General features: G+C 33.1%; 2 protein-coding genes across 2 annotated transcripts in view; one reads left to right on the forward strand and one right to left on the reverse strand.

Annotated features, from left to right (window-relative positions):
* Window positions 1-5120, reverse strand: part of LOC123691045 (rho guanine nucleotide exchange factor 15) — a 134558-nt gene extending 129438 nt beyond the window's left edge. Inside the window, exon 1 of the mRNA XM_045635232.1 lies at window positions 4989-5120. The gene's annotated coding sequence lies outside the window, so the exon portion shown is untranslated. The remainder of the gene's footprint in view (window positions 1-4988) is intronic.
* Window positions 5121-5476: 356 nt separating this feature from the next.
* On the forward strand, window positions 5477-13908 carry LOC123691116 (Bardet-Biedl syndrome 1 protein homolog). The gene is made up of 11 exons (XM_045635355.1): window positions 5477-5873; window positions 6316-6534; window positions 6733-7026; window positions 7338-7426; window positions 7913-8066; window positions 8506-8665; window positions 9296-9364; window positions 9830-9997; window positions 10770-10903; window positions 11712-11846; window positions 13515-13908. Exons 1-11 carry the CDS (start codon window positions 5700-5702, stop codon window positions 13776-13778), a joined length of 1860 nt encoding a protein of 619 aa, XP_045491311.1. The 5' UTR covers window positions 5477-5699; the 3' UTR covers window positions 13779-13908.
* The last annotated feature ends 227 nt before the right edge of the window (window positions 13909-14135 follow it).

Raw genomic sequence — 14135 nt, forward strand, 5'->3', positions numbered from 1 at the left:
CTACTTTGACTGAAAATATTCAGAACGAACGCTTACAACCCCACCAGGTAACAACGGATGCTAAACCTGGTGAGATTTAGAGGTCGTAAGATTATTATAGTTAGGCGTAACGTAGGTTCTCTATCAGGTCAGTTTTTTAAGGTAGGATACACTCAAAACAAGATAACAGGCATTTGTGAGATTAAACAGTGATATTTTAGTACAAGCGTACTTCATCGATTCCGACTTGGGAGTACCTAAAATTTTATTAAAGCAACTTGTGAAATCTTAGCTCGGTACATTTTTATAAAAAGTTGAATAGATCAAGCAGTGCCAGGACACATTTATTAGCCACTACGTAGATGTAATAAATATGCTGAAAAATGGTGAGAGTACAATAAATTGCTACTCTGGAACCAGATTATGTTTTGTGTAGAGACGTGGTGAAAATTTGTCCCCAGTAGGTAATAAGGTTTCAAATGTAATTTTGCATAAAATGCCTAAACATGGTCCGTCTCAGTGATGTGTTAAATTAACCAATCTCCCTCGTTAAGCCCATAAGTGCAGACATGTTTTCCCTAACGAGAGACAAACACCACATTAGTTGGTCGTTAACCCAAACCATTGGACGATAAACACTAATTCAGCTCGTTTGCTTTCTTTAAATAAAAAAGTTAAGTGTCAGTATAGTTCAACCGCTGAGGGTATCATTGTAGTTATTAGAATTTGAAGAAACAAACAGTATCTTAAATAAGTATCAGAGATAACGTGAAAATATTTTTTAGAAGTTTAATTTGTTTAATAGGCGTTAATACTTAATTCGTTAATCTACTTCAAATCAAACAACAGAGCTATGAAAAATCAATCCTTTAACTATGAGATAATCCGTAGCACTTACATTAAGGTTTCCCTTTTCATTGCACATGTCATAAACTTAAGTACATGAGAACCATACATACGTGATGGTATCATAATAGCATATCATAAGAGAAAACGGGACAAAGTTTAGGCACAGGCGCGTGGGACTGATGTTTTAAAGATTATTAATGCAACGATTAACCCATTTTATTATATGCGGGAAGATGTTATGTTGATTGTTTGTTATGTTGATTGGTAATTGGTTGATTGTTTGTGGAAGGAAATGAATATTTTATTGTTTTGTTACATAAGTTTTTATTGTAAACAAATACGATGAATTTGGATAAATGCTTTGGTCCTTTAGTCTTCGATTATTATTTGAACAAAATTGGGGCGACGCCGACGCGACGTTATGGTGCTAAATATGAATCTATCTTTGCAAATTCTTTGCACGGTGCACATGGATAACATTGTTTGTTTATTAACTTGGGCTACTTTACGAGAAATTGCATTGAAGACGAGTGAAAATATCAATTCGAACCAAACCATATAATTTTCTAATTAATAATAAAAATCAATACATTAATAATTAAAGTTTATACTGAAATAGTAGTTAATTCATTTAAAATGCAATTGAAGTCTAGAATTTTAACATGCGTACTATCAACTTAGGTCCGGATGTGATATGCGTGTGCGCATGCGAAACAGATAAACACTGAAAACAGTTTGATAAAGGACCTTCTGTTTATTTATTTCGGAGAATTAAACATTTTTTGCTAAAGATAACTGACCAAATTTCGTTTGCTGTATTAGTTACAAGACCTAGCTATAATAAAACTTTATCTTACTGGTGACTGATACTATTAAAGTCTATATCAATATCAGGATTAGTATATGGGTATTAATTTAAGTATTTATGGGACTTCTATTCATGTGGATTAGGCAAAAATGTTGTATGTCATATTTATTATCTTTGCGAATTGTTCCCGCAGTTGGTAGATACACGGTGGAGTTTAGTCGGTAAGAATCCAACATATCCCACGGCGCCTTCCTTGGGACCCGTGGGTATCTTAGGCAAGATCTGCTCACTTAAAAAAAAATAACAGACAATGCCCTGCCTTATAAAGAGGTAAATAATGTTTAGCTTATTAAATCAACGCAATCAAAATTTGGTTGCGAAAGAAAATGCCTCCATACTGGTAAGTATTGCTAGCAAGTGTATGGCAAAATAAACATTGCTCGTGATAAATAATGAGATGCTAATCAAACAACGAAGCGGGCCAAGGATTCGAGCCGCACTAATTGAATAACTGGTGAATACCTAGTTGAAAGAAAATCCATAATATGCGCCTGTTTGAGATTCCACGAGGTGTTGCACGATGTATATGGGAGGTGGTCAGTTCATGGTCATAATTGGTCCAAGTTTTATGAAAGCTACTTTTTCAGTTTGAATTTAAATTTTGAACTTTTGGATTCTTTCAGTAAAGATAAATTTAGAACGTTGTTGCCATGTATGCCGATGATGATCGTTTAGCTGTAAGAGAAGTTTACAAATCGTTCGTTTAAAGGCTAAAGCTAATTCTCGAACAGGAGTTCCAATACTAAGTGCTCATCTCCAGCTCGAACTAGTAAAAAACAGTAAAACGTTACTGTAAAATTGCTAATGTGAAAATCGTGATGAATCGATTATCAAAGAGCATTGCTAACGCGGCATGCGACCACAACACAGGACAGTTAGATATTAGAATAAGTAGCTGATGGATTTCGTGTTCTTATAGCTAAGGGCACTAGTTCATTTTCAAATTGTTTATGAATTAAAAGCGATGAAAAGTAGATCTGATTGGAGTACCTACATAGTTAGTAGTCTAGTTACGAAACGTTTAAAGATTTAAGTACAAAAATATCAGTAAAAAAATCGGGAACGTGTTGATGACATACAATGTAGTTAGTCGATAATAACCGATCATTTCATTAGTCAGTACTGATAAAAAGTACCAACAAAAAATAACTGCCTTCATTATTTATTTATATAAGCCTATAGGAATATTTTTAATGAACATTCAATATAGGTACAGATAATCGAAAACAGGTTTGTGAGTCAACAGTTTCGTTCTAGGTGCATTAAAATAAGAAGAGACAAACCGGTAAAGGGAAATAACGAGTGGATGCTGAGTCATCGAGAAAGCATAGTTATAGTGGAATTTCATAATAATATCATTAGCTTTTTGACCGGGATTTCCTTATGTATACGTATTAGGTATATTGAGTTGTACAAGAAGATGATTGCTTCCTCTACGCGATATACGTGCCCTGCATATTATGAGGCAGTATATTTTTCTGTTTTGCTCATCAGGTTTGGCTGTTTTGCTCATTGGCCCAAAAAATGATCATCGATGTTTGCCGGCATAACGGCGATTATGAATAAACACTTCTACAATGACGGGTGATCATAGACATTTAGGTCCTTACTATCGTTATTGCCTCTGCTCGCCCAACGCTAACAATTGTGAAGATAAGGTGTAATATTTTGATATTTTGATTAGTCTGTGGTGTAGGGGCTCTTCTATGTTCATACCGTGTTCATACCCGACCAACGGTACGCGCAGCTGACTAAGTTCACCTTACTAAGTTTTAGTTTCTTCAGTTTGTATGAAACAACTGAAAACTCTGTTACTAATTAGTAATTAACCCATTGACCACCGAGCGCCCCGATCGGGGCACGACAACAATAGATTTCTATTGTGTCTGAGATTCTAGGGATTGATGGATTAGATGAATTACTGAATAAATTTTGAAATTTGGTAAATTACATTATTCCTGGGTGAGTGTATGCTTTTTTGTTATAGTTAAAAATATGTTTGATAAATGTGAATTAACGAATTGTGTAGAGGAGTCAGCTCGGCTAGTATGAAATTTAAGCCCCTATTTCTCTAGGTCATGGTGACTCGAGAGTAACTTTACCAAATTCATTATATTTGTTTTTATTCATTTACTAGCTTCCGCCCGCGACTCCGTCCGCGCGGATGTCGGTCTTTGCGTGGATGGTTTATTTCTCCATTTTGAGTAACTCGGACAATTACATCTTATAAATATCTATTGGACCCAAATACGGCTAGGTCTATAATAATACGCAACGTGTGTTCGCGGTACCTACTACAGAACAACGTCTATGGATAACTGAAAAATTGAGATTAATTTTTTTTCTACGTATTTTTCCAGGATAAAAAGTATCCTATTTTACGCCCAGGATAATAAGGTATAATTATACCAAGTTTCATCGAAATCGAACCGGTAGTTTTCACGTGATGTCTTCACATACAGACAGACAGACAGACAGACAGACAGACAAAAATTTTTTTAATCACATATTTGGGTTTGGTATCGATCCAGTAACTGCTATCATTAACCTAACCTGCTAGTTATTTTTTCAATATTTTCAATGTACAGAATTGACCCTTCTACAGATTTATTATATGTATAGATATTACATATTTTCTAATAAGCATCACAGGAAGTATTTGCTGATAATAATAAATTGATAAGGTTGAATTAGATAAAGAAGGAATCTACATTTACTCTGTGCTATGTACTTTTAAATTTTATTTAAATATGTTCTAGTACAGTTGTATAAGATTCATATGGTACCTATTAATAGTTTTTGAAATTAGTGCAGAAGACATTTATTTCAAACTAGTGGTCCGCCCTGGCTTCTCCCGTGGTACATATTTACGTTCTCGTCATCATCATCCTCGTACTTGAAGGTATATAATAAATAAAGAATTATCGAAATCAGTCCACCCGTTCACGCGTGATGCCGTGACTAAAAAAAATGCGTTTTATTTTTATATATTAAATAGACTTGCATATTTAATAGTTTGCATAAATTTCCTGATAAGCTTACATTATGCAATACAGTAACAGTACATTATTCTGTTATACCTAAGTCTATTGGCTTGAATATTTCAAAAAAGAATCTTATTGGATTTAAAAACATGGTTCAATTAAAATTTGTTGTCCAGGTTATTTTACACATTTGTAGGGACATAGGTATATAATATTATTCTAAATCCATAATTTTTGAAGAGAAAAACATTTTAACAATTTTTATTAAAATTGATTTAAAAATCACAATTTAAAGTTATGAAACTTACCAGAGCAGTTAAAAATACACCATTTATTAGTACTCATTTCCACATTTGTGTAGAATTTACAAATTAAGTATCTCTAAGTAACACAAGTTAATAGCACAAAATTAATACTTTAAAAACTTTTAACCACAGTTTTATACTTTTCTAGATACCTACACAAAAAAAGTTAGTAAACAAAAACAAAGAACAGTCAACAGAGAACTTTAATTAAAAATGTCAACGTATTATCTGTCATTTTAATTGACGTTTGACACTGACAAGAATATACACAGAATTTGCATTTTCTCCGAAGTAGGTATGTTTTATAGAGATCAAAAACGCATTAACATTTTATTCAGGAAATTTCTGATTATAAATACACATTTAAACACACATTTAAATGATTTTTAAACTAAAAATAATTCAAGTTTTGATAAAGTTATTAGATACTCTGTGGTGAGTATGCAACTGACAGACAGCTCGTTGCTATGACAACGCGATCCAAAGTTCAAAACAAATTGCAAAAGAAAACGAAAATAATATTTTTTATTGCAAAAAGTGCTACATTAACAAGATATTTAATCAGCCTAGATGTTATGAAGTGTTTTCTGACGGTCATTGAATAAGAAATATGAATAATGGCACCCAAATTCGACTAATATATAATAATAGTGGAAGAAGAATTCTTATATTTTGAATGTAATAATTCTATGCTAATATACAAAAGAATATTACATGTCTAATTTAAATATGGGCGCAATAAGCCGCTGGTTAGATGTAGAAGTTGGGACAGCAGATATAAATCTCAACACTTTGCCATCAAATATAGCTTTGGTGGACTTGAATAACGATAATGAAGTCAAACTTATTGTGGGCGACATGGGGAAAGAACAAGGAGCTCAATTAAAGGTATGCTATTGGTCATTTATAAATCCATTTTTACATATTTTACAGTTTCCTGTGTAAAGTCAATTTTAATAGTGATACTTTAAAAATTGGTTTAACTTGCCTTAAAAAATGGCAATAATTAATTATCATATTGAATCACTACCTTTCATGTTTATTTGATTGAATGAAATGTAATATGATATGTTATTTTGATTATTTTCTATTGTTATATCCTCAAAATAGGGAGAAATGGATTGAGGGAAAAGGGACCTTTACCCACCAGTGGGAAAGCCATGGCTCATAATATAATATAAAATATATTATTAATTCCAAATTCCTTTACACAACTTATTGAGCTAAGAATTCTTAAAACTATTATGAAACACTGAGCTTTATTAGGCGGCATTCTCAATTCACAATAATTTTATTCAGAATTATTTCAATATCCTTATTATGTTTGCAGATATTCAAAGGCACAATGCAGATATCTGACATGGTTCTACCCGATCTACCGCTAGGAGTAGTTAGCTTCTATGCAAGTGAAACTATGCCAAAAGCACCACCCTTGATAGCAATTGCTTTTGACTCGTGCATCCATATATATCGGCATTTAAAGTTCTTCTATATGTACCAATTGCCAACTGTTGAAATTAATGAACAGGAAATGGAAATTTGGAAACAGGTACATAACACCGAAAGAATTTTTCGAAAATCGGACCAGTAGTTCCTGAGATTAGCGCGTTCAAACAAACAAACTCTTCAGCTTTATGATATTAGTATAGATGACTAAAATGATTCAACTAATTTTGATAGTATTTTCATTAGTAGAAAGTAAATTGTAAAGTTGAAATTGAATACTATTTTAACAATTTTTTTACAGCTCAAAGATCCTGTGAATCACAATGAAGCATCTCTATTGGTTCTTTCCAAAACACTCTACTCTCTATCACATAATTTGTGCAGCCAATCACGGAGCTTCTTGCAAATGACCATAGACCAAAAACTAGAGTTTGTAGCCACAGCAGATCTGCCAAAGAAAATAATACATATTTCCTGTATCACAACTTTAAAAATGAATTCCACGGATAAGTATGGTGTGAGTTGTCTTGTGATTGGGACTGAAGAAGGTGATGTACTTGTGTTGGATCCACATACTTTTACGCAATTGATTAAGGTTTGTATATTATTCTATTATCTATGGTTAAGGCCAATACTGATTCTGTACTTACTAGTTCTGTTTATTTTTTAGGAAAATCCTTTTGTAGGAAAATGCAAATGCAAACTCTAAGTAATATTTGTTTGTATTATTAAAATTATATTTCCTGAGTAGCCATACATATTAAATTAATAATATAATTTATGTGTTATGTTGCTATTAAATATACATAGGCGCAATAAAATGCTTATCTAGTAAATAATTTATATTGAGCATTTATATTATGTACCACAAAGTTCAATACATTTGATATAAAAAATTGTTTTAAGGTGAATATAAACACAGTGAAGGCGGTACCATACCAAATTGTAGCGACAGGACTGTTCAATGTTGATTATAGAATAACTGTAGCCACAAGGTATATTAATGAAAATTAAAATCACATTCCAAGCACGAATCTATAATAATTCTCACGCACTATAGTCAAAATTTAATAGCTGAAGTATTCTGAAATGTCAAACTGAAAAATGTTTTGTTATTGAAAGTAAAATGCTTTGTTTTGAAGAATAATATAAAGAAGTAAGGTTTGTATGTATGTATGTATGGTTTTCACGCATTAACTACTGGACTGATTTTGATGAAATTTGGCACAGACAATCTTTAGACCCTGAGAAAGAACATAGGCTACCTTTTATTTTGAAATATGTAGATACCACGGGTGAAGCCGGCACGGACCGCTAGTACATTTATAACCATATTAAATTTCATTGTAAGCGTAAGACTTTGAAGTAGATTTTCCAAGGACACCTTGTGCCCAGACATTGACGTTAAAATTAAATAAAGAAGCAACAAAAGGATAGAATATCGCAAAATACTAAATCTCAAAATAAACAAAATATTACAGAGAGAAATCGGTATGTTTACTCAAAAGGGATTGGAAGGAAGGTCGGCAGTTGTTCAGGACAGAGGAGCACATTATAGCCATTGAAGTTATGAACTTCGACAGCAGTATCGTGGTTATCTGTTGTGATAACACTCTCGCCTGTTATAGTAAGAAGGTAAATATAACATAGACGGAGAAAAGAAGGGGTCATTCATTCATTCGTGTACCTTACATACTGAATGAATAGCCCCTAAAATATGCAGTAACTCATAGTACCATGTTGGCTGCATTATATTTAAAAAAAATGTAATAGTGTAGGGTTGATTATTGATATCTCGTTCAATAATTATATTTTGTTACAAAAAAAGTACTTAGTAGTAAGTCATAATTAATGCAATCGTATATCCATTCTATACATACTTTATAATAACACAGAAACAAGAAAAGTGAAGTGCAACACGAACATCGTCTGTTTTTTTGTCTTGATTTTCCCAATTTAACTGGAAAAGGTTATCGTTCGTTCGTTTTACAATAACGTAATTTCGTATAAACTTTATCTCATACATTCGCAAATCAATTAAACGAACAAGCTAACTTTACAAACACAATTAAAGGGTAAGAAGCAATGGTGGATAAGCCTGGAACATAGACCAGTGGCGATGTGCCAAGTGCCGGTACTTCATCTTGGTATTACATTGGTAGCTGTGGCACTTTCTTCTGGGCATTTGAATCTGTATGACGGGAAGGTGAAACGGGATAGCATGTTTGTTAGAGGTATGTGGGTAGTTTGAGGGTATTAGTTTCATCACTACAAAGTATAAAACAAAGTCGCGTTCTCTGTCCCTATGTCCTTTTGTATGCTTAAATCTTTAAAACTACGCAATGGATTTTGATGGGGTTTTTTTAAAAGATAGAGTGATTCAAGAGGAAGGTGTGTAGTGCCTATATAATTTATTAGGTTTTAGACAAAACGGGCGAAGCCGCGGGCGGTAAGCTAGTAATGAATATAAGATACTTTTTAATATTTTGTATGTGGGTATTTTGAGATGTGTCTCGAATTAATATGAGGGTATCTTCATGAAAGAGTGGGTATCTGTAAATATTATGAAAGTGAAGCATTTGTTTGTTTGCTTGAACGCGCTAATCTTAGGAAAAAAGGAAGATTCGAAAAATAGTTTCACTGTTCGACAGGCGCGGGCTCATTAATCAGTAGATGTATATAAACAGAATCGGTTTTTATTAAAATGTTTATTGATAAATAGCGCCAAGTTAATAAATAGATTTTAAGATTTGATTCAAAGATTATATTATATTATATTTCAATAGTTAATATCTTTATTTAGATGTAATCGATAGAAAATAACAAATTTCCTCTTTAGATTTAAATCTCGATCGAATTTTCAGATAACGCATCCGTGATTAAGTTTGGACAACTGGGTCAAGAGGAACACGTGCTCACGATAGTCACAGCTAGTAAGTATATAGTATAGTAGAAAACGTTTTGATATTTATTATAGGTATATATAATATGTATAGGTATTAATATTTAAGAATTTAATTTACCAACACTATAACAAATATTCAAAACAAACTTTATCGCTTATCAGCGATCTCTTCCACGCGGTTTGCGCCCACGGTTTTGATGCAAGAATTTGTATCGCGTCACGCGTGACTTTCTATATATTTTAGCATAATTTCGACCTTTTTACGATTTCAACTAAGTAGAAAATTGCTTTAATTCGGTAGAAACTTTGTTACAATATACAACGTAATTTTAGTGTAAAAAATGAATAAAAAAGTAAGTTTTCATGCGCCTAGCATAACTATTAAAGCAAAAATGTTGCAAATAAACGAAATACAGGTAGATTAGATTAATACTTTACTCCAAAAATGACCTATTCTTCTTCCAAAATATAATCACACCTTAATTTTTTTCAGATGGCAATCTCATGTTAAAAATATTAAAACGTACAGCTGATTTCAACGAACATGCGGCGGGGGTCGAACCAACGGCCATTGCAACCACTGGACAGAAACCTTGGCTCATACCGAAGAAGTCAAAACTGTTTCTGGAACAATCTATGCGGGAGAGAGAAAATGCTGCAGGTATTTATTTGTTTAGGAAAATAACTTTTATATTAATAAACTAGCTGCTCCGCGCGGTTTCACCCCCGTAGCTCTACTCCTGTTGCCCGTAGCGTGATTAATTAATATAGCCTATAACCTTCCTCGATAAATGGGCTATCTAACACCGAAAGAATTTTTCAAATCGGACCAGTAGTTCCCGAGATTAGCGCGTTCAAACAAACAAACAAACAAACAAACATACAAACAAACAAACAAACAAACAAACAAACTCTTCAGCTTTATAATATTAGTATAGATAATAATACTATTATTTCGGATATGGATTAAATTAAATGCAGGCATAATGGATTATTGATTAAACTATATTTGGTCTATGGTTGGTCTTACTTACTTTTCCATGAATAATATTTTTTCTTTACATATACTTGTAGTTTCTTTAAAATATAAATGTAAACTGATTTATTATCATTAACCATTAAAATTTGTTAACTTTTTGTTATTTTTTTGTCACAAAATTTAGTTTTGCATAAGATCCTTCTTCCATCAATATCGAATAGAACAAAACACACTTGTTCTGCTGCGAATATTAGTTTAGAATTTAATTAAAAATAAAAATAAAAACGACGTGTGGCACTCGGGGACTGCTGCGGTAAAGCTATTGCATGCTATGCCTTCAAGCCACACCTTCGCCCGTCGGAGAGGGGAGTGTGAGGTTTTTTCGTTACGTTATAGCTTAAAATATTTATTTGATTATAGGTTACACTTTTATATTTATTCTCGACCATTTCAGGAATGCATCACACATTCCAACATGAGTTAGACCGACTCCGTCTGACAGCTGCTAAGACACTTCTAGAAGTGTACACTAAAAGCGATAACGCGATGGGAATAGGTGCTCTGGAACCCGTCAGATTGGCTGCTGAGGTAATAAGATATTTATTTAGGTTATAGGTATAGCCTAGTTTTTAAGCTATTGCATAGCTTCTATCGCAGGCCTTGAGCGCGGGGACCGAATCGAGAAATTCCGTAACGAAAAAACCTCACGCTCCCCACTCCGACGGGCGGAGGTGTGGCTTGAAGGCATAGCATGCAATAGCTTTACCGCGGCAGTCCCCGAGTGCCACACCGAGTGAGTCTATTGACATGACAACGTCTTATACATTGGTTTGCCGGGTGACACTTCAAGAAACTGCGTTACGCTCCGCTCACGTTATGCGCTCACAATGAGAGCGAGTGAGAGGCACGCGTCCCTTCCACTCGGGCATGGTTAGCCCGCCTAAGAGCGAGAGAGACAGACATAAAAAGTCGTTGTCACGTAAAACTTTCGCCCGTATACCGACTTTACAGGCAACAAATATTTTTTTTTAAATAGTTTTACTAAAATTTTAAGAATATGAAGTACGTATAACATCTGTAAATCTTTCTAAGTACCATATTTCTTGCAAATAAATAATTTGAATTTAATTTTACCTTCCTACAACGTCTCACTTTCTAACTCTTAAGTTAGGACACCGGACTGTGTTGAAATGGTAAAGAATGGTAAGAATGGTATATCTAGAAAATAAACTAATTTCAGTTAAAATTATTATTAATCGACGAAAATAGCATCCAAAAAGTGTTTCGTTTTTTATGGACTTTGTTATCAGTAATTAGTGACGCTCTTTTAGTGTTTTTTGTAATCCTTGTTATTTCAAATACATAATTATTAATTAATTAAAATGTTTATTATCAGGTACAAGGATTGGGTCCAGTGTTTCGTATGACACTAATCATAGAGAATACATCCAAAGACAAAGCGGTTGTCGGTTTGTCTGTACTGTTTCACACACAAGGAACGAGCTATAAAGTTAATAACCCTTATATCAAGGTAATAAGATCTATTTTAGAAAATTTTTATTTTATTGAATAAGTGTTTCTTTTTGTGTCTGAAAATGCGAATAAACGTTGAAGCGTCTCGCTATTTAATTATAAATTCCTTAGTAGGTTATAGTTTTTTAAATGTATCTACTTCTTAATATCCTACTAATATTATAAATGCGAAAGTTTGTGAGGATGTGTGTGTGTGTGTTTGTTACTCTTTCACGCAAATACTACTGAACCGATTACAATTGAATTTAGCACACATATAGAGGTAACTTGGATTAACACATAGGATAGGTTTTATCCCGGAAATCCCACGGGAACTATGCGGGTTTTCCTTTGAAAACGCGGGCGAAGCCGCGGGCGGAAAGCTAGTTTTATTATAACTCATTTCAAGTTTATTAATTTGCTATATTACGATTAAAAAAATATACTCATGAACAAGTGATAACTGCGTTAAAAACAACCGACTTCAAACTTGCACTTGCAAAATTTACAAATACCTACAGACAAAAATGCTCATAAAATAAAAACTACTGGGCTTATCCGAATAAAATTTTTATGGGACACCATCCCGCATCGATCAAAAAAAGAATCACGTAAATCGGTTCATAAACCTCGGAGTAATCGGTGTACATACATAAAAAAAAAATATACCGGCCGAATTGATAACCTCCTCCTTTTTTTTGAAGTCGGTTAAAAAAGAAGATCCATGGACACAGAATACATAATAAAAAGGCAACTCAAACTAAAATGTTAACTTTTTTACAAAGATAAAATGTTCGAAGTGATTTTATTCACTAAACAAAAAATGACTTCAGAATTGAATATAAGATAATTTAATTTGATTATAATATAATTAATATCAGATTATGCATTTACTGGGCTGGCTACATAATTATGCTTTCCTGTGGCGCTGAAGATCTATAATTAGAAAATCTGATATTTTTTTATCAGTACTGATAAGTTAAGATTTTTTGTTGTTGATGTACTTACAAACAATTTTTTATTTTATTACCTACTTTTTCTTTAATAATAATTGACGATTATATTTTATGAATTATTATTTTTGTAACTTACTAAAAGTCAACACACGTCATTTAAAGTTAGGGTAAATATTATTTAGTTAAATATTTTTATTGAAGTGAAACTTCTATATCGGGGTTGGAAAAAAATTTAGTGTATCATTTTTCCGTTACGCGCCATCTTTTTCTTATCCCTACCACGCGTGATCCGACGTATTTCTGTAAAGTTGCATATAGTAAATTATTTTTTGAAAAATAAGGTCATAAAGAAGTTTCACTTCTTACGTGTGTACACTAGTACACGCACACATTTTTTTTTAAATACACGGCATTGCAACGAACACTGGTTTTAGTCTCGTATTATAAATATTATAATTGATGTTTTTCTATTCTCTAAATATCGTTTTAGTACGTAATCTTAATCTTTCCTTGGTCTTCAAGTTATGTTTTTAAATGAAACTTCTTTAGACGCGTTGAGAGTAAAATTTCAAGGTCGCGTCATGGCAATATCGCCACGTCATGGGGTAAGGCGACGGTTTTGGTATCTTTCAATCTTTCCAAAAAAGTTTCACTTCTGACACGTGTGCAGACACGCTCTTTTTTTAAACACATAAAAGTAGGTACCTACTTAATTTATTTATTTTTCCCAGATCCCACTTCTGACACCAGGGAGTCGGCTAAAATTCCCCACAAAAGTGGAAGAGATATTCAGTGACAATATAAACCCTGATGTGTTTTTCCGAACCGTGACTGGTCAAGCTGAAGGGTCTCTAATAAAAATACTTCTTCTAAAGGAGGGGAAATCGAACCCGGTACTCGCGGCGACTGTGCAAATGCCTGCCACTGATCCTATGATGGTGCCTTTTGAGAAAATACAAGCTACATCGGATTTTAATGAACAAGCAGTTAATTAATAAAAAAAATAAGTTTTTCTTACATTGGAGGGTATATTGGAGTCTTCGTAGGTGATAGTTGAACTAAGGAAATGTGCTAGGTTTGAATAATAAGTTCTAGTCAGAGTAATAAATGCGTATAAAACGTGAATAATTACTTTTATTTTTATGTACCTACATCTTATCTATACATATAATAAATCTGTAGAAGGGTCAATTCTGTACATTGAAAATATTGAAAAAATAAATAGCAGGGGGTGTTACTGGATCGATACCAAACCCAAATATGTGATTAAACAAATTTTTGTCTGTCTGTCTGTCTGTCTGTATGTGAAGGCATCACGTGAAAACTAGCGGTTCGATTTCGATGAAACTTGG

This window comes from Colias croceus, chromosome 4, assembly GCF_905220415.1.
Source record: "Colias croceus chromosome 4, ilColCroc2.1".
Lineage (NCBI taxonomy): Eukaryota > Metazoa > Arthropoda > Insecta > Lepidoptera > Pieridae > Colias > Colias croceus.

Excerpts from the sequence above, each read along its gene's own strand:
- LOC123691116 (XM_045635355.1), top strand. The coding sequence starts at position 5,700 with ATGTCTAATTTAAATATGGGCGCAATAAGCCGCTGGTTAGATGTAGAA. Across the intron at positions 7,027-7,337 it reads CTTTTACGCAATTGATTAAG|GTGAATATAAACACAGTGAA; the intron begins GTTTGTATATTA and ends AATTGTTTTAAG. Across the intron at positions 7,427-7,912 it reads AGAATAACTGTAGCCACAAG|AGAGAAATCGGTATGTTTAC; the intron begins GTATATTAATGA and ends AAAATATTACAG.